This window comes from Pristiophorus japonicus, chromosome 4 (assembly GCF_044704955.1).
Source record: "Pristiophorus japonicus isolate sPriJap1 chromosome 4, sPriJap1.hap1, whole genome shotgun sequence".
Lineage (NCBI taxonomy): Eukaryota > Metazoa > Chordata > Chondrichthyes > Pristiophoridae > Pristiophorus > Pristiophorus japonicus.
The window spans coordinates 259,716,250-259,741,807 of NC_091980.1; the positions used below are offsets into that span (position 1 = coordinate 259,716,250).

At 42.8% G+C, this 25,558-nt stretch overlaps 1 protein-coding gene across 9 annotated transcripts in view; it reads right to left on the reverse strand.

The window, feature by feature from the left end:
* LOC139263384 (kelch domain-containing protein 1) overlaps positions 1-25,558 on the reverse strand; it is a 127,487-nt gene that overhangs the window by 3,654 nt on the left and 98,275 nt on the right. For 4 of the 9 annotated variants that reach the window (XM_070879393.1, XM_070879398.1, XM_070879399.1 and 1 more), the window contains 3 exons: positions 21,369-21,441; positions 9,853-9,937; positions 2,013-2,065 (listed from right to left, as the gene is read on the reverse strand). In XM_070879393.1, the coding sequence (XP_070735494.1) occupies positions 2,013-2,065; positions 9,853-9,937; positions 21,369-21,441 (211 nt within the window). Of the gene's footprint in view, positions 1-2,012; positions 2,066-9,850; positions 9,938-14,804; positions 15,053-21,210; positions 21,276-21,368; positions 21,442-25,558 lie in introns of those variants that run through there. The other 5 variants (XM_070879396.1, XM_070879397.1, XR_011593132.1 and 2 more) reach the window with 5 other exon arrangements.

Sequence of the window (25,558 nt, forward strand, 5' to 3'; positions counted from 1 at the left end):
TATCAATAATTTTGCTCATAGACAGTACAAGGTTCATCTTGCCGATCAAAAAAATTGGGTGGCGATAGTATGCCAGCTCTCCACTTATTTTATATCCCAACTCTCTGATCTGGATTTTATTGGTGTAAGTGAATGCTTGTAAATTGGTGCATGATGCCACTGCCACGATTTTATGCTGTTTCCTAAACTGGGCTGGTGGACATGGAACTCCATACAGAAATTAGTTTAAAGAGACCAACTGTAAGATTGCCGCATTATCAGGCCACACATTTTTTTTTCCTGTTGCCATGAGCTATTTAAAGACACTTTGGGGCTGAAATTCAGGGTCCGGATAAGACCCGTTACCAGCGGCCATGCAGCAGAATTGAGTGGCTGCCGTGTTGCAGTCCATTGGCCGCCGCGACCCAAATTCACCTCGGGGATTTTTCAGCCTGTCCCCACTTTTGCCCTGCTGCCCAGCACACTCCGCCCCAAATTTACCTGGAAAAATCATTGATCCACAGCGCGGTGCTCCCGACAGCCTTTTCTGTTAGTGCACCTGATTTCTTGTCTGTGAGCCACGGCGGCGCAACGGCCCTTCAAGAGGAGGGCGCACTGCCGCGGCTGCCAATCTTTTTATTTTTGCCAGCCGATTTCCCGATCAGCCGGCCAATTATGGCCCCGGGTTCAGCTGGGCCGCCAACAGGCAACCTGGCAACCCTCTTGGGTGCCAGGCCCCTGGCCCGGCCGAAACCCCCCACTGGTGGCCGAACCTACAGAATCGGCAATTCTCTCCCCTTTAAATGATGCACACGCGCAGTGACATCACCACCGCTCCGCCACTGAGTGACAGCGGCGGAGACTCAGTCCCACCCAACTTCCGCCCCTCACCAGGACTTACCGCCGCACTTCCGTCCCCATTATGACCGACTTCCGGTCCGACGCAAAAAAAAGTTCAAAGTGTAGAAAATTGATCGGAGGGCCACCTCATCGCATCTGCCGGTAAAACCAGGCAAAAAATCGTAGGTGCACCAGCTTTCTGGCGTGCCTGAATTTTGACCCCTTTGTGTGTCTATAGCTATAGTGTTGCCTTATTTTTTTTCTGCTGCTGCCATAGTTCTACAACGCATTTCTTCCTATCTCCAAAAAAACAGACGTAAGGACCAGCAGAAGAATAAGCAAGCAGGTCTTGACAACTGCACTCATCCATCAGTACCCCAGCACTGGAATATACAAGCACCTGGTTGTCTGAGGTGCAGTGACTGCAGAGGCTGAAAGCAGAAATACATTCAAAATCCAACATAGGCTCTGCAATTTAAGAGTGGTGGGATTCCCAAAAGGTGCAGGGGTTATGGATCGTACCCACATGTCCTACATGTTTCATTACACAATGCCACTACCTGCATAAATCAGAAAGACTTCTGGCCGCTTACTGGTCCCAATGCTGACCTCAAACAAAATCCCATTGTCAGTGAAGTAACATACTTTGGACGGCTGCCCAAGCCATTTTAGCACAGCTGGGGCTTCTCAATGTTTTTTGGGGGGGGAAGGGAGGAAACATACTGTAGATAGCCAGTCAAAATGCTCGGAAGAAAGGTTTAAATGACTCTGAAATTTAAAGTCCACTTCTTTCAGTGATGTCAGCACCAGATTCCACCCCAAATTCTTCCCTGCAGAGTGCATGATTTGTGCATTATTGCACCACAGGAATTTCTAGCTCCCGTTCTTAAATTTTTTTTTATACCAGATATCCGGTAACCCCGTCCTCAATCAAGAGACAGGAAAGGTTAGAAAGTTCACACAAGTAAAATGATCCAAGATGCCAAAGTTCCAACTTCAACATCATGTTTGTCCCAAAGATGATTATTCGGAAAAGTTACCCTCCCCCTTAAACAGGTGCTGTGAATGTTGTTCTGCCTTGAAACAAGAAACCAAGACCATCACTTTCAGTTTTTCTTATTAGAACATGGTTAACATTATATTTTATTTGTAAAATTATTAGTTAAAGTCAAAGGAGATTTTAACACATTTACCTGAAGAGTGAATAGGGCTGTGTTTGAAAAATCAGCACATCATTACAGTGACCCTAGTTAAAAGAGCAGCAAAGGTAAGATTTGTAGCACTTTAAATCATGCCCCTCTCCATTGATGTACAGTAATAACAGTTGTCAAATCATTATGCAACTGTAGTTTTCACAAGAACATACATAAATCCTACATTTGTATTTGAACTTCCAGTAACCACATTTCTTCAAATTTCTCCTGCAATATTATCCAAGCTGAAAGTACAGTTTGATGAGATGATTCTCATTAGAACTACTTTTCTGGTCCCACGAGATAGAAATAATATTACTTTTCAGTTTTGTTCAGACAGACAATTCTACATGAGGAGGTAGCAAATATTTGTTGAGAAAAAAATATCGGGTTACATAATAAAGTATGGAAGACAAAAGTCCAGTTTTGATGTTTAAAAATTACATTAAGTTTTTTTGTTTAGAAATTTTACTTCATTATTACTTCTTCACAGATTTCCAATTGTTAACTCCATTGCATTTCATTATTTAACCTGGATGATAAAATAATCCAGTGTGTGTCAGTGGTAGAAATACTTAAACAGAACTCACTCCAAAATTCTGAGAGAAAGTGAGAAATTTTCTTTCCCTTTTTATTCTTAACAGAGAGCCAGAAAATGACTAGATAGGGTTTGAATAGGGATTAAATACAGATCAAAACATTCTCAAACACAAAAGCCAAGAGAAACTGGCCTCCTTTGCACCTCCGCGATTTTTTTAAAAGTTGATAAACATTAGCGCCTGCTGCTAATTTTTTTCACCTTGTAAAAGTTAGCTCCCCAAGTTAGGCCCGGATGAAATGCATCCCAGGCTACTGAGCGAAGTAAAGGAGGAAAAAGCAGAGGCCTTGACCATCATTTTCCAGTCCTCTTTGGATTTGGGCATGGTGCCGGAGGGACTGCTAATGTGGTATCCTTGTTTAAAGGGATAGGCCAAGTAATTACAGGCCTGTCAGCCTAACCACAGCGGTGGGAAAATTATTGGGAAAAAATCCTGAAAGACAGGATAAATCTACATTTAGAAAGGCAAGGATTAATCAGGACAGTCAGTGTTAAGGGAAGATCGTGTTTGATTAACCTGATTGAATTTTTCGAGGAGGTAACCAGGAGGATCGATGAGGGTAGTGCGTATGGTGTAGTGTATATGGACTTCACCAAAGCTTTTGATAAGGTCCCACATGGTAGACTAGTCAAGAAGGTTAAAGCCCATGGGATCCAGGGCAAAGTGACAAGTTGGATCCAAAATTGGCTTACAGGTAGGAAGCAAAGGATAATGGTTGATGGTTGTTTGTGTATCTGAAAGGATGTTGCCTGTGGGGTTCCGCAGGGATCGGTACTGGGTCCCTTGGTTTTTGTGGTATATGTTGTGTATCTGTAAAGCATGCACTCCCATGTTCCGCCACCAGGGAGCGCATCCCCTGAAGTCCCAAGGGATCCCAGCAACCCTTGGGAGCACTGTATATAAGCCACTAAGGCCTGTTCCTCACACTGGAGTGTCTTAATAAAGACGGAGGTCACTGTTACTTTAACCTCTCTGTGTGCAGCCTCATCTATGCTAGGAACACAATAACTGGCGACGGGAAAACTAATCCAACGCAAAGATGCCGAAAACTGTGGGCATCCTGGAGAAGTTCTCAGAGGGGGAGGACTGGGAAGCCTATGTCGAATGGCTAGACCAGTACTTAGTAGCCAACGAGCTGGACGGAGAAAGAAGCGCTGCAAAAAGGAGAGCGGTCCTCCTCACGGTCTGCGGGGCACCGACCAACAACCTCATGAAGAGTCTTCTGGCTCCGGTGAAACCCACAGATAAGTCGTATGAAGAGCTGTGTACACTGGTTCGGGAGCATCTTAACCCGAGGGAGAGCATGCTGATGGCGAGGTAGCCAGCGATCTGAAGGTCAGGAAGTGGCGAGCTACGTCGCCGAGCTAAGGCGACTTGCAGGACAATGTGAGTTTGATGGCTACCTGGAGCAGATGCTCAGAGACTTTTTTTGTACTGGGCATTGGCCACGAGACCATCCTACGAAAACTTTTGACTGTAGAGACACCGACCCTCAGTAAGGCCATTGTGATAGCACAGGCGTTTATGTCCACCAGTGATAATACCAAACAAATCTCTCAGCACACAAGTGCTAGCAATGTTCATAAATTAACTGGAACTGTGTTTGCGAGCAGAAATGTACAAGGCAGAAACCACGAGTCTGCAACTGCCAGCAGGCCTCAGGTGACCCAGATGACTCAGAGTCCCCAACAAAGGAGGAAAGCAAGACAATTCACACCTTGTTGGCATTGTGGAGGCTTCCATTTAGCCTATTCATGCTGCTTCAAAAGGGTATGTTTGCAAGAGCTGTGGAACAATGGGGCACCTCCAATGAGCTGCAAGCTCTGCAAAACCTGCTAACCACCACGTGGCCGAGGAAGATCGGTCCATGGTGGATCAAAGCAATTTCGAGCCTCAGAGAGAGGAGGCAGATGCTGAAGTACACGGGGTGCACACATTTGACGAAATGTCCACCTATAATGCTAAATGTAAAATTGAATGGCTTACCCGTAGCCATGGAACTGGACACTGGCGCTAGCCAATCCATCATGAATAAAAAGATGTTTGAGAGATTGTGGTGCAACAAGGCACTCAGACCAGCCCTGAGCTCCATCCACATGGAACTGAGAACGTACACCAAAGAGCTCATCACTGTCCTGGGCAGCGCCATGGTAAGGTCACCTACGAGGGCATGGTGCACAAACTGTCACTCTGGATTGTCCCAGGCGATGGACCCACACTGCTTGGAAGGAGCTGGCTGGGCAAAATCCGCTGGAACTGGGATAACATCCGAGCGCTATCACATGTCGTGAGGCCTCATGTACCCAAGTTCTCAACAAATTTCCTTCCCTTTTTGAGCCAGGCATTGGAAATTTTTCCGGGACGAAAGTGAGGACCCACTTGGTCCCAGAGGTACGACCCATTCACCACAAGGCGCGAGCAGTTCCTCACATGATGAGGGAGAGAGTGGAAATCGAGCTGGACAGGCTGCAACGCGAGGGCATCATCTCCCCAGTGGAATTCAGCGAGTGGACCAGCCCGATTGTTCCAGTACTCAAAAGTGATGGCACGGTCAGGATTTGCGGCGATTATAAAGTAACTATTAATCGTTTCTCGCTACAGGACTAATACCCGCTACCGAAGGCAGACAACCTATTTGCGACGCTGGCAGGAGGCACGACATTCATCAAGCTCGACCTGACTTCGGCCTACATGACGCAGGAGCTGGAGGAGTCTTCGAAGGGCCTCACCTGCATCAACACGCACAAGGGACTGCTCATCTACAACAGATGCCCGTTTGGAATTCGGTCGGCTGCAGCGATCTTCCAGAGAAGCATGGAGAGCCTACTCAAGTCGGTACCATGCACGATGGTTTTTCAGGACGACATATTGGTCATGAGTTGGGACACTGTCGAGCACCTACAAAACCTGGAGGAGATCCTCCAGTGACGGGATTGCGTAGGGCTGCGGCTGAAGAGGTCAAAATGCATCTTCATGGCAACAGAAGTGGAGGTTTTGGGGAGAAAGATCGCGGCGGACGGCATTCGGCCCACAGACGCCAAGACAGAGGCTATCAGGAATGCGCCCAGGCCACAGAACGTCACGCAGCTGCAGTCGTTCCTGGGACTCAACTATTTTGATAACTTCCTTCCGGGGTTAAGCACCCTCTTAGAGCCCTACATGTGTTATTGCGTAACGGTGAGAACTGGGTATGGGGAAAAAAAACAAGCAATTGCTTTTGAGAAAGCCAGAAACATTTTATGCTCCAACAAGCTGCTTGTATTGTATAACCCGTGTAAAAGACTTGTGCTAGCATGTGATGTGTCGTCGTACAGAGTCAGGTGTGTATTACAACAAGCTAACGTTGCGGGGAAGTTGAAACCTGTCACCTATGCCTCCAGGAGCTTGTCTAAGGCCGAGAGGGCCTACAACATGATTGAGAAAGAGGCATTAGCATGTGTGTTCGGAGCAAAGAAAATGCATCAGTACCTGTTTGGCCTCAAATTTGAGCTGGAAACCGATCACAAGCCCCTCATATCCCTGTTCGCTGAAAACAAGGGGATAAATACTAATGCCTCAGCCCGCATACAAAGGTGGGCACTCACGCTATCTGCGTATAACTATACCATCCGCCACAGGCCAGGCACCGAGAACTTTGCGGATGCTCTCAGTCGGCTACCATTGCCCGCCACGGGGGTGGAAATGGCGCAGCCTGCAAACTTGTTAATGGTGGTGCAGCCCGCAGACCTGTCGATGGTCATGGAAGCGTTTGAAAATGATAAATCACCTGTCACGGCCCGCCAGATTAGGACTTGGACCAGCCAAGATCCTCTGCTGTCCCTAGTAAAAAACTGTACTGCATGGGAGCTGGGCCAGCATCTCCGTTGAAATGCAAGAGCTAATCAAGCCGTTCCAGCGGCGAAAGGACGAGCTGTCCATTCAGGCCGACTGCCTGTTGTGAGGTAACCGCGTAGTGCTACCCAAAAAGGGCAGGGAGACATTCATCTCGGATCTCCACAGCACACACCCGGGTATAGTAATGATGAAAGCGATAGCCAGATCCCACGTGTGGTGGCCCGGTATCGACTCTGACTTATGCGAGTCCTTTGTACGGCAATGCAGCGTGTGCGCTCAGTTGAGCAACGTGCCCAGAGAGGCACCACTAAGTTTGAGGTCCTGGCCCTCCAGACCATAGTCGAGGATCCATGTCGACTATGCGGGCCCGTTTCTCGGTAAAATGTTCCTGGTGGTGGTGGATTGAAAATGGATTTTTCAAAATGGATTGAATGTGAAATAATATCGGGAAGCACTGCCACCGCCACCATTGAAAGCCTGAGGGCCATGTTTGTCACCCATGGCCTGCCTGACATACTGGTCAGTGATAACGGGCCATGTTTCACTAGTGCCAAATTTAAAGAATTCATGACCCGCAATGGGATCAAACATGTCACCTCGACCTTGTTTAAACCAGCCTCCAATGGGCAGGCAGAGCGGGCAGTACAAACAATCAAACAGAGCCTTAAACAAGTCACAGAAAGCTCACTCCAAACCCGCCTGTCCCAAGTACTGCTCAGCTACCGCACGAGACCCCACTCGCTCACAGGGGTGTCCCCAGCTGAGCTACTCATGAAAAGGACATTTAAAACCAGACTCTCACTGGTTCACCCCGACCTGCATCAGGTAGAGAGCAGGCGGCAGCAACAAATTGTGAATGATGGTCGCGCCACTGTGTCACGGGAAATTGATCTGAATGACCCTGTGTATGTGCTAAACTATGGACATGGTCCCAAGTGGATCGCGGGCACAGTGATAGCTAAAGAAGGGAGTAGGATGTTTGTCGTCAAACTAGACAATGGACAAATTTGCAGAAAGCACCTGGACCAAACGAGGCTGCGGTTCACAGATTGCCCTGAACAACCCACAGCCGACACCACCTTTCTCAAGCCCACAACACACACCCAAAGGATCAACGACACCACCCCGGGCCAGGAAATCGAACCCATCACGCCCAACAGCCCAGCAAGGCCAGGCTCACCCAGCAGCCCTGCAGGGCCAACAACACGCCAGCCCAGCGAGGGCACAGCCAGCACACCAGAACAGACATTTGTACCGAGGCGGTCCACCAGGGAAAGAAAGGCTCCCGACCGCCTCACCTTGTAAATAGTTTTCACTTTGACTTGGGGGGGGGGGGGGGAAAGAGTGATGTTGTGTATCTGTAAAGCATGCACTCCCATGTTCCGCCACCAGGGAGCGCATCTCCTGAAGTCCCAAGGGATCCCAGCATCCCTTGGGAGCACTATATATAAGCCGGCCCCTAAGGCCTGTTCCTCACTCTGGAGTGTCTTAATAAAGACTGAGGTCACTGTTACTTTAACCTCCCTGTGTGCAGCCTCATCTGTGTTAGGAACACAATAGTATACATCAATGATCTAGACTTGAATATAGGGAGTATGATTAAGAAGTTTGCAGATGACACTAAAATTGGTTGTGTGATTGATAATGAAGAAATAAGTCATGGACGGCAGGAGGATATCAATCTACTGGTCAGGTGGCAGAACAGTGGCGAATGGAATTTAATTCAGAGAAGTGTGAGGTAATGCACTTGGGAAGGGCTAATAAGGAAACGGTATACATATTAAACGAAGGCTTAGAAGTGCAGATGAACAAAGGGATCTTGGGGTGCTTGTCCACAGATCCCTGAAAGTAGCAGGCCAGGTGGATAAGGTGGTTAAAAAGGCATACGGAATATGCTTGTCTTTACTGACCGAGGCATAGAATACAAGAGAGCAGGGGGGTTATGCTTAAATTGTATAATACTCTGGTTAGGCGACAGCTGGAATATTGCGTGCAGTTCTGGTCGCTGTATTATAGGAAGGACGTGATTGTACTAGAGAGGGTGCAGAGGAGATTTACTAGGATGATGCCTGGAATGGAGAATCTTAGCTATGAGGACAGATTGGATAGGCTGGATTTGTTCTCAATGGAACAGAGGAGGCGGAGAGGAGACCTCATTGAGGTGTATAAAATTCTGAGGGGCCTGGCTAAGGGTCTATTTCTCTTGGTGGAGGGGTCAATTACGAGGGGGCATAGTTTTAAGGAGGTTGGTAGAAAGTTCAGAGGAGATTTGAGGGGAAACTTCTTCACGCAGAGGGTTGTGAGGATCTGGAACTCCCTGCCTGGAAGGGTGGTGGATGCAGAAACCCTCACCACATTTAAAAGGTGCTTGGATGGGCACTTGAATTGTCGTAACCTGCAGGGTTACAAACCGAGTGCTGGTAAGTGGGATTAGGCTGAATAAACACTTGCTGGCTGGCGCAGATACAATGGTAAGTACTGCAGGGAATCGAATACGGCCAGGGTAATCTCCTGGACTAGTTTCGATCACTTGAAAAGGTCGGATCAGGGTGGAGTGTAGAATGTTGCGGTGCAAGGGGTGTCGCAGTTCTGTGGGGCGGACTGGTTGGGCCGGATGCTCTTTGCCTTTCGGCCATTGTTCATAGGTTTACATATAACCTTCAGGATTGCTGATCGAGGGCCGATTGGCTCTTTGTCGGCTGGCACGGAACGATGGGCCGAAATGGCCTCCTTCTGCGCTGTAGATTTCTATGTTTCTAATTGGGCCGCTCCCGAATTTCTCCCCCAAATGGTTTCTGTTCTGTTCTCCTGGGCCCATCAATATGTCATCTGTCACAAGTACCCAGAACTAGATAGTATGAATATAGAATCTGATTAATATATTGAAGTTTTCCTCAAATCCCTTCAATGGTCACGAAATTACATAGAGCTTTTTCTTTTTTAGGTTTCATGGCAGGCCAAGTTTTAAAAAAAAAATTGTATCTCTTAACCCAAGAATAACCTATGTTGGGCACATCCTTAAAATTAAAATCCTGGACACACACAGGTGGTCAGAAAGCATTCTTCATCAGAATAGAAGGTTCTGATAAAAGGTACACATCCAAAACATCATAACCGGTCTTCTCTTTACACTGACTGACATGCATATATTTCCAAACATTTGTTTTTATTTCAATTTCCAGCATTTGCAATTTTTCCTTTTTATTTTACTCCAAGTGGTTTGTTGGATGTGGACTTCGTAATTATCAATACTGAAGAAGAACCAGATAGGTTTCAAGGCATCAGCAAGCTTTAGCAAAACTGGACGCCATTCTTACTAACTTACTGCACACCTGTTCTCCCATACAGTTTTATCTGTATTAGTTAAACTGAAGAATTAAACAAGTCAGTCATTTCAATGTACTTACAGAATCATAGGAAAGTAGATCATCCTTGCTCCCACCAAACACCATCACTTCATACTCCTTTCCCAGACAGGCTGTATGCCACAACCTGCAGAGGTTTTCAATATTAAATATATTATACAACAGTTATGTATGTCTAAGTTTTTATTTCATTCATTCTAATGTTTCAAGTCCCAAAAAGTACAATGATGTATAATTTGCTTCATTTCTGTCATTTTAGGCACTTTTAGACAAGGGTTGGCAGTGGTGGTGAATATTTTCCCATTTCAACTATAAAATAATGATTCAACTTAAAGATATAACCAATGCAGCTTCTATGCATTATAATTTTTTCTCAAAAGTATTAAACCTCCCCCCTTTCACCTTACCCAAGAATTCTCTCCATTCTCCAAACATTCAATCTGCACCTTACAGGTGTCTCATGAAAGTGTTGAGAAATTTGCACACCATCAGTTTTCACAGCTTTAGTATTCAGGATGAAAAATTTCAAAGACTATTACCTTTCTTGATGTTATAAAACAAGCATATTTTGATTTTTTTCAGGGCAATTCAGACTTTTGAAGAATGAATACAGGTAAATATAGGTTACTCACCTTTAAAATCAGTAGTCTTAAAAAGGAAGTCATAAATACCAAAGCTACATGCCACGACGAAGATAATTATAGAATTGTCTGCTCCTTGAAGGATTTTTAGCCTGATCATAAATGACTCTTCCCTCCCATGTCCTACAAGGCAATCCGTTTAAATGGCTGTCCTCAGTTCAAGATGGAATTTAGCACTGTAGGCCAAGTGTGGAATACTGAGGAAGAAAGCCTCTCTAAAGGCTACTATTCTGAAGAGGAAAGTCACCAAATGGAGTCTCTACACACAGTGTGTGCCATTCATTTATCATAGCAGGTGCATCTTGCAAGAGATAACTATTGACTGGTCAGCATTCAGTCCCAGATCAAGAATGAAAATTAATTGCCTGTAGGGAGTATCCAGGATTTCTGTTATTTCCTGTGACCAGATCTGGTTAATATTACCTCAAACAAATAATAGGGAAAAGGATATAGGAAATCAAACTATTGAAGGTGACCACTGATGTACCTTGGCGGTTTGTCACTTGCTTCAAACAAGTTCTAAGATGAAGGATTTCCTTCATGACATAGCCATGTTCAAACACCCCCAGTCTCCAAAATTGAATATACACTCCACAATAAATCCTCTCAAACAGATCTCCATCGTCTGGTTTCATTTCAAAAGGAAACACAAAAGCCTTGAAGACAGTTGTGAACGAGACTTAAGCCACCAAATAGCATTTAAAAAGTAGCCTTCGCCTACTAGTTGCAGCAGAATACGAGGGCCAGCTCAGAATAATAGAGCGAGCAAACAGCACCCCATACTTGATATGCAAATTTCATTTTCTATAGCATATGTTGCAGGTAAAGACAAAAAGACTTGCATTTATATAGAGCCTTTCACGATCACCAGACGTCTCAAAGCGCTTTACAGCCAATTAAGTACTTTTGGAGTGTAATCATTGGGTAGTTGTCACGGCTAGAAATGGTGACAGAGAAAGAAAAGCAGATGACCATCTGCCATTGGAGGGAAGAGGACTCTGGTATAGGTAGTGCAGGAAACTTCTAGGGGATTCTGAAGTTGTCTGAAATATATACATGTGGAGAATTACGATTCTGATTATTATGCTTCTGATGAGAACAGTAAATCAAATAACTGAAAGTGACTCAGAGGAAGAAATCAAGAGCAACACCACAGCAACATGGAGAAGGGGAGAAGTGATAGTTGGCAGTAGGCATAGGGTATATTAGTGAGAGAGAAGACTTTTTGTTGCAGTGACTTAGGGTCCCAAATGGTCTGTTGCCTCGCAGGTGCCAAAGTAAGGGATATAAAAGGAGCGTGCAGAGAAGAGTCTGGAAAGGGAGGGCGAACAGCCTGAAATTATGGTTCATGTTGAATCCAAATGGCATTAGGAAGAGCTGAATGGCAGTCTTGCAAAAGGAGGTTGAAGAGTTCGATGTTATAATAAAATGCAAGGTGCCATATGCTAGGCCAATTAAGGAGAAAAATTAAAAGTCAATACATGGCTTGACAGATGATGTCTACAGCCTGTGTGTTTATTTTAATTTTCAGGCAGGTTATAGTCCAGCAGATGGGGAGTAAACCTAGTCAGCCAAAGAGGTTTGACTTTTTTTTTCCCATATATTTGATTTGTTGCTTTTGTTGATGTTCATTTAGTAAATGGAAAAACAAAGACACAGAATTTTTTTTTTTTTTTAACAGAAGTGTTCTTTTTAAAGTGAATGGGAGAGTGTAACTAATCAGTATCTATGGACATGTCAAAAATGTTCCACCCTCTATAGGTATTTACCAGATGAAATATTTTTAATAAGAAAGCTAGATGGGCAAATGCAGAAACAACGTCCACCATTAGAACGGGCAAGACCTGGGTGCAGTATTACAATATATTGACATTTGCCCAATGTAGGAAGGCTTGTGATGAAGAAAATTAATTTTCCAGTGTGGTTTCTCTCACTGCACCCCCCCACCCGCCCGCCCCCAACCCCACCACAAAAAAAAGTTGAGAGGCTTCCTGCAGAACACCAATTAGAGGCATTAATAGAAATGGATTATGATGATTCAATCATAAGCAGCCAGCTGATTGGTCCAATTCCCAGTGACCTGGATAAGGACATCAAAAACTTCAATAGGATGATACTGTAATGTTCACCTGGCCTATGTGTGGGTAAATCAGTCCACAAGATTGAAATTAAGATGAGCTTATTTATAAACACAGAATGAACATCCTTACTCCGCAGGTATCAAACTTTGCCAAATTCTAATAGGTACTGTGTGCGCACGTGTGCTCAGGGTGCTCCAACTGGCCTCGGCACTTCACGGAAAGGAAACAATCAGCCTGAGTTTCCACTTCTGATCATCATCTAGTGATCCCTGCTGGAAAGTGTATGTGAGGATTTGGGAGAGGGTAGGATCTAGCTTGGCTCAGACAGCATTTATTATCTAGGCTCACATGGTCACAAGAATGAAATACTCAAAGACAGCTGATGTCTGTGAAACATGTCCATACCTTCAAGAGAAGATTACAGAGAAAAAGAATGACATACGATAGGGAACTGTAATTTCCTTATAATCCAAGTAGGCAAGTTAGTCCCCAACTATAGCTTCCTGGGGAAGTTTTCAGAAAATCTGGTACTTTTACTGAAGCTATGTTTCAAAACCTTATTAGATCTCACTTGTTAATCTCATAAAAAGAGATCAAAGCATTTAGTAGACAGTCAAAGTAAAACCATGGTTTGATCTGCTTGTTAAACTGACAACTATATTTTGTTAACACCTACCTTGCCAAGCAGATGTACAGAGAAAATAAAATACAAAACAGTAAAGTCCACCTGACCATACTAATTTTCTTCACAGTTCACTCAGTTACAGTGTCACCACTGTTCCCCATGGTTCACCACTGAGGATGGTCACTGAACACTATCCTCTCCAAGAAACTTGTGTTTGTGGGGAGGTGGGGGGTGGGAAGAGTTCCATCAAGATGTGAGATCATAAAAGCAGCTGGTTCATAAATCTATCCAATCCACTACTGTATATATGGGAAACAATTGCTGATTGTATTATCCGCTAAATGGCCATGGCCTTCACACTATACTCATGTGTCAGGACTGGTAGACCCAACAGAGCAATCCCACCCCAGATAGTAGTACCAAACATCAGCTAGTGAACCTTAGAGTATTGTGAGCATGTTTGCATTTGTGGAAAGTTCACAAGGAATTGATACAATTTGAAGTAGATACAGACTTGCTTCTCAAAAAAAGCAGCTCTATGGCTGAACCAGATACGCATCTGGTGCAACACTTCAGACATGATGTCATCATGACAAGACAACCTAACTAAAAAAAGGATTTATAATCTTGTCCTTGTCGAATATGTGCTGCTTATATATGGATTAAGTGCCATATATTCAAGCTTGGATGATTTTACTGAGCTGATAAAGGTCTTGTTCCTTGACATTGCTCAGAATTTTAATTCAAATTCACAACTGTAAAATAATGATTAAAAAGGCAATAAAGAAACAAGTTGGACCATAACAGAAGGATTCTTCTAGATGGTTCTAAATTTTAAACCTGGATCCACAATAAATGCTACCATACAGAAAGAGGCATATTTGCAAGAACAAAGATAAATGGTGAAGCCAGCAGGAAAAACTGATGCATTACTACAACAATGCTTCTCTTATAGGGAAGCAATAGTAGCACAAAATGAGTGTTCACAGCAACAGCAAAAAATAACCTGATTGTCTGGGGAGAGGGATACTTTTATAAATGTGGGAAGGAAAAAGTCTTGTTGATTCGGTTTAAAAATCCTTGAAAGGTACATGCACCTCGGAGTTATCCCCACCTTTAGTAATCAACTCGCACATATGTGAAGTATAAACAAATATTGTAGTTCTACTGAATCAGTTTTATTTCCCAGGTGTGGAATAAAACCGATAGAACAAAATCAGGTTTTGGATCATACAGCATGATTACCCAACCTTTAAACATTCTAAAGCTGAAATCTATGTACTGAAGATATTTTATATATAATGTACAGATTTTAACATTAAAGTTTGAATATATTACCGCCAAAACAGTGGAATTGTTTTCAGGTATATTTTTGAATGAACTTTTAAATGAAAGGGATCTAAAAAAAGGCAAAACATACTTATGGCATTCCTTTCTTATTACAAACAAATTCTAGTCTATGAAGCTTTCTTTCTATATGCAGTGTTGGATCTCGTGTAGCCCTGTGCAATTCATTTCTGATAATCTGGCAATGGAAAGTAAGCTAAGCAATATTACTAAGTAATATAATCTGAAATCATGCAACTGATCTGTGACAATAATCACCCTACTTTAACTACACAATATTATTATAATAATTTTCCCCACCTGGTATTGAACTAAGAAGCCGTCTACATTTCCTTGCCCTGCACTCTGCATCTGCCTTTGCTTTCCTCACCTCATCAAAACCTTTGTCTCATGATTTGCTGTTGGTAAACTCCTGCCTGGTCTGCTTCACCGTAGAACATGGAGTAGACTTTCCTGACTCGAACTTGTTGAAATCCTAGCTTGCAACCTGACGCTTTTTTTTTTGTACAGACTGTAACAGTGCTCTATTACGCTTGGTAGCTGCTAATCTAAAACGGTGCAAAATGTCACTGCTGTACCTAGTATAAATTCTATTACAGAATGTTTCAATTATTTATTCATAATAAATATATATATAAAAATAATGAAAATGGGAAATTTTAATAGAAGAGCCAAACCACAATGTAAAAATACTCATTAGTACATCACATACAGAAACTTTAAATACAAAGTCAAACATGCTAGGGTTCAATTTACAACAGCAATTATTAAAACTAGAAATTTAAACAACACCCCATATCAGCATTAATAGCGATATAGAAACCATTCAAACTGCAGAAATTTGTACAGTTCATCAAGTATTGCTATAATTTAAGAGTCCAATCTACAAACATTTAATTCATGCAATTTCTTTATGAAAGTCAAGCTAGACTTTTAATACTTACATATATTAGTTTAAAATATGCATTTTCTACCAGTGCTAAGCATTTGGACACTTTTGGCATGATCTTAATCTACTGTACCATTAAGCGAGGATGAAATTCCTCTGAACGAAAAATGGGAGAACACCATTTTTGTTAAAAAAAATACACAATTCACTGCTAATGAAGTTGTATTCTCAAAAACTGCACATTTCAAAGATGCCTGTTCCCACAATTTTATTAGTGGGTCATTATACAGGAAAAGAGACATTCTTCCATTAATAGACATTTCAGGACACAATTCAATAACAAGATTTTTGCCAAGATTAGGGAGTTATTGTGAAGTAATTCAGTTCCAAACTCATGCCCTGCCTACTATTTAATTTATCTAAAGTTTTTAGTATTTACATTAATACTTATCATCATGTACGGTAACTTTGGCTACCCTTCAAATGATTCTGGAGACACAATGAAAATCTCCTAAACCATTTTTGCTGCACCTAACTCAAAGATGAGGTAGAGTTGTAACTGGTTATCAAGTTTATTACAATTGTAGCTCTCAGATGAATAGCTTTTAATTTCATAAAGCACTGAAAAATCTTCATGATCTAAATTTCTATTGCAGCAGTTAATATAGTCATGTAGCAAATGTTAACAAATGTTTCACTAGCTACATGACTAATTACAAAACAATCTAATTTCCATTACTAAAGCAGCTCATGCTGCCTAAATTTCCACTTTTAAAATGTGGTCAGCAGATGGGATGGAAACACAAAAGCAGCACTGGTAGAAATGCTACATTTCTTTTGTTCCATAGAGTTGAAGGCCAAATAGCATCATATTTCACATTCAATAATAAAAAATCCAAACATAAATTTCTAAATTGATGCAAATAGTGCTCAAGTACACAATGTTTACAAATGCATGGTCCCATACACTGATGTTCTTTGCATAAAGGTTTTCTAAACAAACCAAGCAGATGCTGTTTGAACATTTAGGGATTTTGACGTAATGTATGAAAAGGAGATTGGGACCATTTCAAGTTTCCCTACTTTAGAAAATAAATTTCTGATGTGAGAAATATGCTTCAATTTATTTACCATCTGATTAAGTGTTTTAAAATTAGAGATAACGGATTAATAAATGGATATCAACTGGAACAAAAATAGCCATCTAGTCAAAACAAAACTTTGCAGATCTTCCTCTATTTGTTCGACCAGTTCCTCAAACTTGAATTATGCACAGCCTGCAGCTGAGGAAACAATCCAGCAACTTGTTCCAGGGCTTAACCAATGTTCCCATGAGAAAATTGCTAGGTGTGCAAGAGTACGGGTTCGGGTGGGAAAGTGGAGCTGAGGTCAAAGATCAGCCATAATCATATTGAATGGTGGAGCAGGCTTGAAAGCTTGGTGACAACTCCCCTTCAGATTTTCTCTTCCAGTTTGGGAAGCATCTTCTCACTACTTCCTCACACTAGCATGGTGTGCTTGGGAGTGACACAAAAGAAAATGCAATCTGCATCCCGTTGCCCTAGTGGCACAACTAGGAATTTAATATACACTAAAACATTGAAACATTGGAACCCGTTCTGGGGGAGGTGGGACCAGTACAAACTTGACGGTCTGCACCTGGGCAAGACTGGAACCAATGTCCTAGGGGGGAGTGTTTGCTCGTGCTGTTGGGGAGGGGTTAAACTAATATGGTGGGGGGAAGGAAACCTATGCAGGGAGACAGAGGGAAGTAAAATGGGGGCAAAAGGAAAAGATAGCAAGAAGTAAACCCAAGGCAAAAATCAAAAAGGGCCACATTACAGCAAAAGTCTAAAGGGACAAAGTGTGTTAAAAAGACAAGCCTGAAGGCTCTGTGCCTCAATGCGATGAGTATTTGTAATAAGGTGGACAAATTTACTGCGCAGGCAGCTATTAATTAATATGATATAATTGGGATTACGGAGATATGGCTCCAGGGTGACCAAGGCAGGGAACTCAACATCCAGGGGTATTCAACATTCAGGAAGGATAGACAGAAAGGAAAAGGAGGTGGGGTAGCGATGAGGGTTAAAGAGGAAATTAACGCAATAGTAAGGAAGGACATTAGCTTGGATGATGTGGAATCTGTATGGTTAAAGCTGCGGAATACCAAAGGGCAGAAAACATTAGTGGGAGTTGTGTACAGACCACCAAACAGTAGTAGTGAAGTTGGGGACAGCAAGAAATTAGGGATGCATGCAATAAAGACACAGCAGTTATCATGGGCGGCTTTAATCCACATATAGATTGGGCTAACCAAACTAGCAGTATGGTGGAGGAGGATTTCCTGGAGTATGTTTGGGATGGTTTTCTAGACCAATTAGAGGACTGGCTATCCTAGACTGGGTGATGTGTAACGAGAAAGGACTAATTAGCAATCTTGTTGTGCGAGGCCCCTTGGGGAAGAGTGACCATAATATGGTAGAATTCTTTATTAAGATGGAGAGTGACACAGTTAATTCAGAGACTAGGGTCCTGAACTTAAGGAAAGGTAACTTCAATGGTATGAGACGTGAATTGGCTAGAATAGACTGGCGAATGATACTTAAAGGATTGACGGTGGATAGGCAATGGCAAACATTTAAAGATCACATGGATGAACTTCAACAATTGTACATCCCTGTCTGGAGTAAAATTAAAACGGCGAAGGTGGCTCAACCGTGGCTCACAAGGGAAATTAAGAATAATGTTAAATCCAAGGAAGAGGCATATAAATTGGCCAGAAAAAGCAGCAAACCTGAGGACTGGGAGAAATTTAGAATTCAGCAGGAGGACAAAGGGTTTAATTAGGAGGGGGAAATAGAGTATGAGAGGAAGCTTGCTGGAACATAAAAACTGACTGCAAAAGCTTCTATAGATAGGTGAAGAGAAAAAAATTAGTGAAGACAAACGTAGGTCCCTTGCAGTCAGAATCAGGTGAATTTTTAACGGGTAACAAAGAAATGGCAGATCAATTGAACAAATACTTTGGTTCTGTCTTCACGAAGGAAGACACAAATAACGTTCCGGAAATACGAGGGGACCGAGGGTCTAGCGAGAAGGAGGAACTGAAGGAAATCCTTATTAGTCAGGAAATTGTGTTAGGGAAAATGATGGGACTGAAGGCCAATAAATCCCGAGGGCCTGATCGTCTGCATCCCAGTGTACTTAAGGAAGTGGCGCTAGAAATACTGGATGCATTGGTGATCATTTTCCAACAGTCTATCGACGCTGGATCAGTTCCTATGGACTGGAGGGTAGCTAATGTAACACCACTTTTTAAAAATGGAGGGAGAGAGAAGACGGGTAATTATAGACCGGTTAGCCTGACATCAGTAGTGGGGAAAATGATGGAATCAATTATTAAGGATGAAATGGCAGCGCATTTGGAAAGCAGTGACAGGATCAGTCCAAGTCAGCATGGATTTATGAAAGAAAATCATGCTTGACAAATCTTCTGGAATTTTTTGAGGATGTAACTAGTAGAGTGGACAAGGGAGAACCAGTGGATGTGGTGTATTTGGACTTTCAAAATTTGACAAGGTCCCACACAAGAGATTGGTGTGCAAAATTAAAGCACATGGTATTGGGGGTAATATATTGACGTGGATAGAGAACTGGTTGGCAGACAGGAAGCAGAGAGTCGGGATAAACGGGTCCTTTTCAGAGTGGCAGGCAGTGACTAGAGGGGTGCCGCTGGGACCACAGTTATTTACAATATACATCAATGATTTAGATGAAGGAATTGAGAGTAATATCTCCAAGTTTGCAGATGACACTAAGCTGCGTGGCAGTGTGAGCTGTGAGGAGGATGCTCAGAGGCTGCAGGCTGACTTGGACAGGTTAGGAGAGTGGGCAAATGCATGGCAGATGCAGTATAATGTGGATAAATGTGAGGTTATCCACTTTGGGGGCAAAAACATGAAGGCAGATTATCTGAATGGCGGCAGATTAGGAAAAGGGGAGGTGCAACGAGACCTGGGTGTTATGGTACATCAGTCATTGAAGGTTGGCATGTAGGTGCAGCAGGCGGTGAAGGCGGCAAATGGCATGTTGGCTTTCATAGCTAAGGGATTTAAGTATAGGAGCAGGGAGGTCTTGCTGCAGCTGTACAGGGCCTTGGTGAGGCCTCACCTGGAATATTGTGTTCAGTTTTCGTCTCCTAATCTGAGGAAGGACGTTCTTGCTATTGAGGGAGTGTAGCGAAGGTTCACCAGACTGATTCCGGGATGGCAGGACTGACATATGAGAGACTGGATAGACTGAGCATGTATTCACTGGAGTTTAGAAGAATGAGAGGGGATCTCATAGAAACATATAAAATTCTGACAGGACTGGGCAGGTTAGATGCAGGAAGAATGTTCCCCATGTTGGGGGAGTCCAGAATCAGGGGTCACAGTCTAAGGATAAGGGGTAAGCCATTTAGGACCGAGATGAAGAGGAACTTCTTCACTCAGAGTTGTTAACCTGTGGAATTCTCTTCCGCAGAGAGTTGTTGATGCCAGTTTGTTAGATATATTCAAGAGGGAGTTGGATATGGCCCTTACGGCTAAAGGGATCAAGGGGTATGGAGAGAAAGCAGGAAAGGGCTACTGAGGTGAATGATTAGCCAACGATCTTATTGAATGGTGGTGGAGGCTCGAAGGGCTGAATGGCCTACTCCTGCACCTATTTTTTGTTTCTATGAAAGTAAAGTAGTCTAAATAATGATAAATTGATCAGTCCCAAATGAAAATAAACCTACAAATAAAATTAAACCAGAATTAATTCAAAGAAAAACATAGTAGGACTGGAGGATAAAGGTTTAAAATAGATTTAAAATGCCTAGAATATGCTCATATTACTTCATACTTCCAATAGTCCTTGAAAAAAAAAATTCTGATATTAGTCGAGCATGCAAAAGGGGCACTGATCATTTCCCCTCGTCCTTTTTTCACCATCTAAAAGTTTAGAAAAACCATAAATTCATCATAATCCAGTATTTTATAGGTTTTAGAATATATACAATCATTATTTGTTCTGATCAATTTCCATACAAGATAGATGCAACTATCATTTGGTCTGGTTTCAAACAGCAAAACGTCTTTGTTGTATTTTTGCCTCAACTAATTCAAGTGGCATATATAAATGCAAATTTCAACTTTGTCAAGTATTTTGTTTTGTTTTTCCCTACCTCATTTTATATCCATCCCCCCCCCACCCCAATTTTGTTTTGTAAACATGCAGTTAAATTTAATGGGATTAATAAAATAGCACTCTGAATTAAAAGTTGAGCACATCACGTGGGAGTAGCACACTCTTGGTTTTCTTGCACCACATATCATACTAGCTAGCAACTGATTTTATCCCCTGCCTCTGCCAACATAGCCTAGAACTAACTTTTGTAATTGCAGGAGAGCAGCTGGAGGTAAAACCTTCCAATTTCACCATCTTCCTTGTGGGGAAGCACCAAGCCTTTCTTCACCACATCCAATCATGGCGCAGAAGTGATTGGGAACTTGGCTTGCAGGAAATTGAGAGTGCAAGTGAAATTATATAGTACCACACATTAGTGCTCCAATTAGCTTTGTTTTAAATTAATCGCTACATTTTTATTTTTTTCCAAATTAGGAATCACAATAACTAATTTTTTAATAACTGATGAATTTGTACTTCCAATAAACTGCTTAGAACTGGTCAATGCACCTTTAGTATTAGAAATTCTGCTTAGGCTCAATCAATGATATAAACTAAAATTGCCTACTTGTTACTACACACATAAATTGACATAAATATTACCTTCATGGTCTTCTTGTACCTGTCCACTGCCTAAATATTGAAACATGGCTAAATCTGAGAAAATCCTATTAAATAATAAAAATTACTGAATATTGTTTGTTTACGCACTATAAACAGTGTTGCATTCTTCATCAGAACCAATACTGCCTTGTTTATACCTGGGTCTATTCTTAGGACAGTGTTCCAGTTGCCTCCATTCAGTAGCTCCAACACTGTATATCCATGCATCACCTGGAAGAGACAATGGACAACATTGCTGACTTAAAAGTTAATTTATCAATAAATCTGAGGTCAACATTACTATAGGTATTAACAATTTACAACGGTAAATTGATGGATTATCTACATCTAGGTGTAATGGTTAATGTTTTAACTTATAAATGGTATGTGAAGTTAAACTCTAAGACAAGAAACGTAACCAGGAAAACAGGTCAAGACAGAATCTTGTGGTTATAGCTTTGGATCAGAAGAGCATCTTATCTGAAGGATGCAAAAAAGATTTATAAATCTCTTGGGTCTCTCTTCTCTTGAAAAGAGAAAGCTGAGTTGTGACCTAATAGGGGTCTTTAAAATTATGAAATGTTTTGAGAGAGTAGACAGAGTGTTTCCACTTGTGAGGAAGAGCAAAACTTGAGGCCATCAAGATAGTCACCAAGAAATCAAATAGCAAATTCAGAAGAAACTTTGTTTCTCAGAGTGGTGAGAATGTGAAACTCACTACCACAGGGAGTATTGAATCGAATAGTATAGATGCATTTAAAGGGAAGCTAGATAAGCATATGAGGGAGAAGGGAATAGAAGGTTATGCTGATAGTTAGATGAGAAAGGATAGAGGAGACTTGTGCAGCCTCTTTTTTTCTTTTCTTTAAGAAACCTTTAGCATTGTTGTAGGTTAGGAACTGCAATTAAATATATGTGATCTTTATTATCTAAGGAGAACCAGTTAATTAAATTGGCTGCTTGCTGAGTAGCGGCTGGGTGTGTTTTGCTAAGGTTTAGCACTTAGAGGTTCTACTTGATAGTTCTGAGTATAACTAGAGGGATGGCAGGGCAGCTCAGTCCTGCGGATTGCACATCCTGTGGCATGTGGGAAATCGTGGATGCTTCATGCAGCCGGGACGATCACGTGTGCAGGAGGTGTCTCCAGCTGCACCAACTTGACCTCCGTGTTTTGGTGCTTGAGCGGCGTGGATAGCATGTTTCTAGAGGCGGTCACCCCACAGCTTAAGAGTGTGCAGGCAGATAGGGACTGGGTGACCGCTGGACAGAAGAGGAGGACTAGGCAGGTAGTGCAGGAGTCCCCTGAGTCCACCTCACTCTCCAACCGCTACTCCGTTCTGAGTACCGGTGGGGGCGATGGTGGCTCTGGGGAGTGCAGCCAGAGCCAAGTCCACGGCACCACAGGTGGCTCAGCTGCACGGGGGGGGGAGGGGGGGTGGGAGGAAGAAGAATGGAAGAGCTATAGTGGTAGAGGGTTCGATAGTCAGGCGTTTCTGAGGCCGCAGATGTGACTCCACGATGGTATGTTGCCTCCCTGGTGCCAGGATCAAGGATGTCACTGAGCAGATGCAGGGCATTCTGGGGAGGGAGGGTGAACAGCCAGAGGTCGTGGTCCACATTGGTACCAATGACATCGGTAGGAAGAGGGATGAGGTCCTGCAGGCAGAGTTTAGGGAGCTAGGAGAGAGATTAAAAAACAGGACCTCAAACGATAGTAATCTCCGGATTACTCCCAGTGCCACGAGCTAGTGAGTACAGAAATAAGAGGATAGAGCAGATGAATACGTGGCTGGAGAGATGGTGCAGGCGGGAGGGCTTTAGTTTCCTGAGGCATTGGGACCGCTTCTAGGGGAGGTGGGACCTGTACAAGCCGGACGGGTTGCACAACAACAGAGCCGGAACCAATATTCTTGCAGGGGAGGGGGGGGGGGGGGGGGGGGGGGTTTGCTAATGCTGTTGGGGAGGGTTTAAACTAGCTTGGCAGGGGGATAGGAACCTGAAAATAGATTCAGTACGGAGGGGAGTAAAGCTGGAACTAGAAAGCAAAAAGAAAGTGAGTTTGGAGAAGAGAGGAATCAAGCAGGAAAAAAGGGTAAAAACACAAATTTAAAGGCACTTTGCCAAAATACACATAGCATTTGTAACAAAATAGATGAGTTGACGGCACAAATTGAGACAAATGGGTGTGATCTGATAGCCATTACAGAGACGTGGTTGCAAAGTGACCAGGACTGGGAATTAAATATTATGGGGTATTTGACAATCCGGAAGGACAGACAAAAAGGAAAGGGGGGTGGGGTAACGCTATTGTTAAAGGATGGAATCATTGCAATAGTGAGAAATGATATTGGCTCAAATGATAAGGATTTTGAAACAGTTTGGGTGGTGATAAGGAATAATAAAGGGAAACAGTCACTGGTGGGTGTAGTCTATAGGCCCCCGAACTGTAGCAACTCTGTTGGTCGGAGCATAAACCAGAAAATAGTGGGGGCTTGTAAAAAGGGAACAGCAATAATCATGGGTGATTTTAACCTGCATATTGATTGGAAAAATCAAATTGGTCAGGGTAGCCTTGAAGAAGAGTTCATAGAGTGCATAAGGAACGGGTTCCTTGAGCAGTATGTAACGGAACCAACCAGGGGGCAGGCTATCTTAGATCTGGTCCTGTATAATGAGACAGGATTAATAAACAATCTCCTAGTAAAGGATCCCCTTAGAATGAGTGATCATAGCATGACTGAATTTAAAATTCAGATGGAGGGTGAGAAAGTTGGATCTCTAACCAGCGTACTAAGCTTAAATAAAGGAGACTATGAAGGTATGAGGGCTGAGTTGGCTAAAGTGGACTGGAAAAATAGATTAGCGTGTAGGATGGTTGATGAACAGTGATGTACATTTAAGGAGATATTTCACAACTCAAGAAAAATATATTCCAGTGAGAAGGAAAGGGAGTAAGAGAAAAGATAGCCATCTGTGGCTAACTAAAGAAATAAAGGACGGTATCTATTAAAAACAAGGGCATACAAAGTGGCCAAAACTAGTGGGAGGACAGAAGATTGGGAAGCGTTTAAAAGCCAACAAAGAATGACTAAAATAATGATGAAGAAAGAGAAGATAGACTATGAAAGTAAACAAGCACAAAATATAAAAACAGATAGCAAGAGTTTCTATAGGTATATAAAAAGGAAAAAAGAGTGGCTAAAGTAAAAGTTGGTCACTTGGAGGACGAGACCGGGGAATTAGTAATGGGGAACATGGAGATGGCAGAAACTCTGAGCAAATATTTTGTATCAGTCTTTACGGTAGAGGACACTAAAAATATCCCAACAGTGGATAGTCAAGGGGCTATGGGGGGGGGGGGGGCGGGGAGGAACTTAACACAATCACAATCACTAAGGAGGTGGTATTCAGTAAGATAATGGGACGAAAGGTAGATAAATCCCCTGGACCTGATGGCTTGCATCCTAGGGTCTGAAGAGTAGCGGCAGGGATAGTGGATGCATTGGTTGTAATTTACCAAAATTCCCTGGATTCTGGGGAGGTCCCAGCAGATTGGAAAACTGCAAATGTAACGCCCCTATTTAAAAAAGGAGGCAGACAAAAAGCAGGTGCAGCAAGTGATCAGGAAGGCCAATGGAATCTTGGCCTTTATTGCAAAGGGGTTGGAGTATAAAAGCAGGGAAGTCTTGCGACAGTTGTACAGGGTATTTGTGAGGCCACACTTGGAATACTGCGTGCAGTTTTGGTTTCCATATTTACAAAAGGAGATACTTGCTTTGGAGGCAGTTCAGAGAAGGTTCATAGGTTGATTCCGGAGATGAGGGGGTTGACTCATGAGGAAAGGTTGAATAGGTTGGGCCTCTACTCATTGGAATTCAGAAGAATGAGAGGTGATCTTATCAAAACGTATAAGATTACAAGGGGGCTTGACAAGGTGGATGCAGAGAGGATGTTTCCACTGATGGGGAGACTAGAACTAGAGGGCATAATTTTAAAATAAGGGGCCGCCCATTTAAAACTGCGATGAGGAGAAATTTCTTCTCTCAGAGGGTTGCAGATCTGTGGAATTTGCTGCCTCAGAGAGCTGTGGAAGCTGGGACATTGAATAAATTTAAGACAGAAATAGACAGTTTCTTAAACGATAAGGGAATAAGGGGTTATGGAGAGTGGGCAGGGAAGTGGACCCGAGTCCAGGATCGGATCAGCCAGGATCGTATTAAATGGCGGAGCAGGCTCGAGGAGCCGCATGACCTCCTCCTGCTCCTATTCCTATTATGTTGTTATAAACACTGGCATGGACTGATTGGGCCGAATGGCCTGTTTTTGTGCTGTATATTCTAAGTAATTC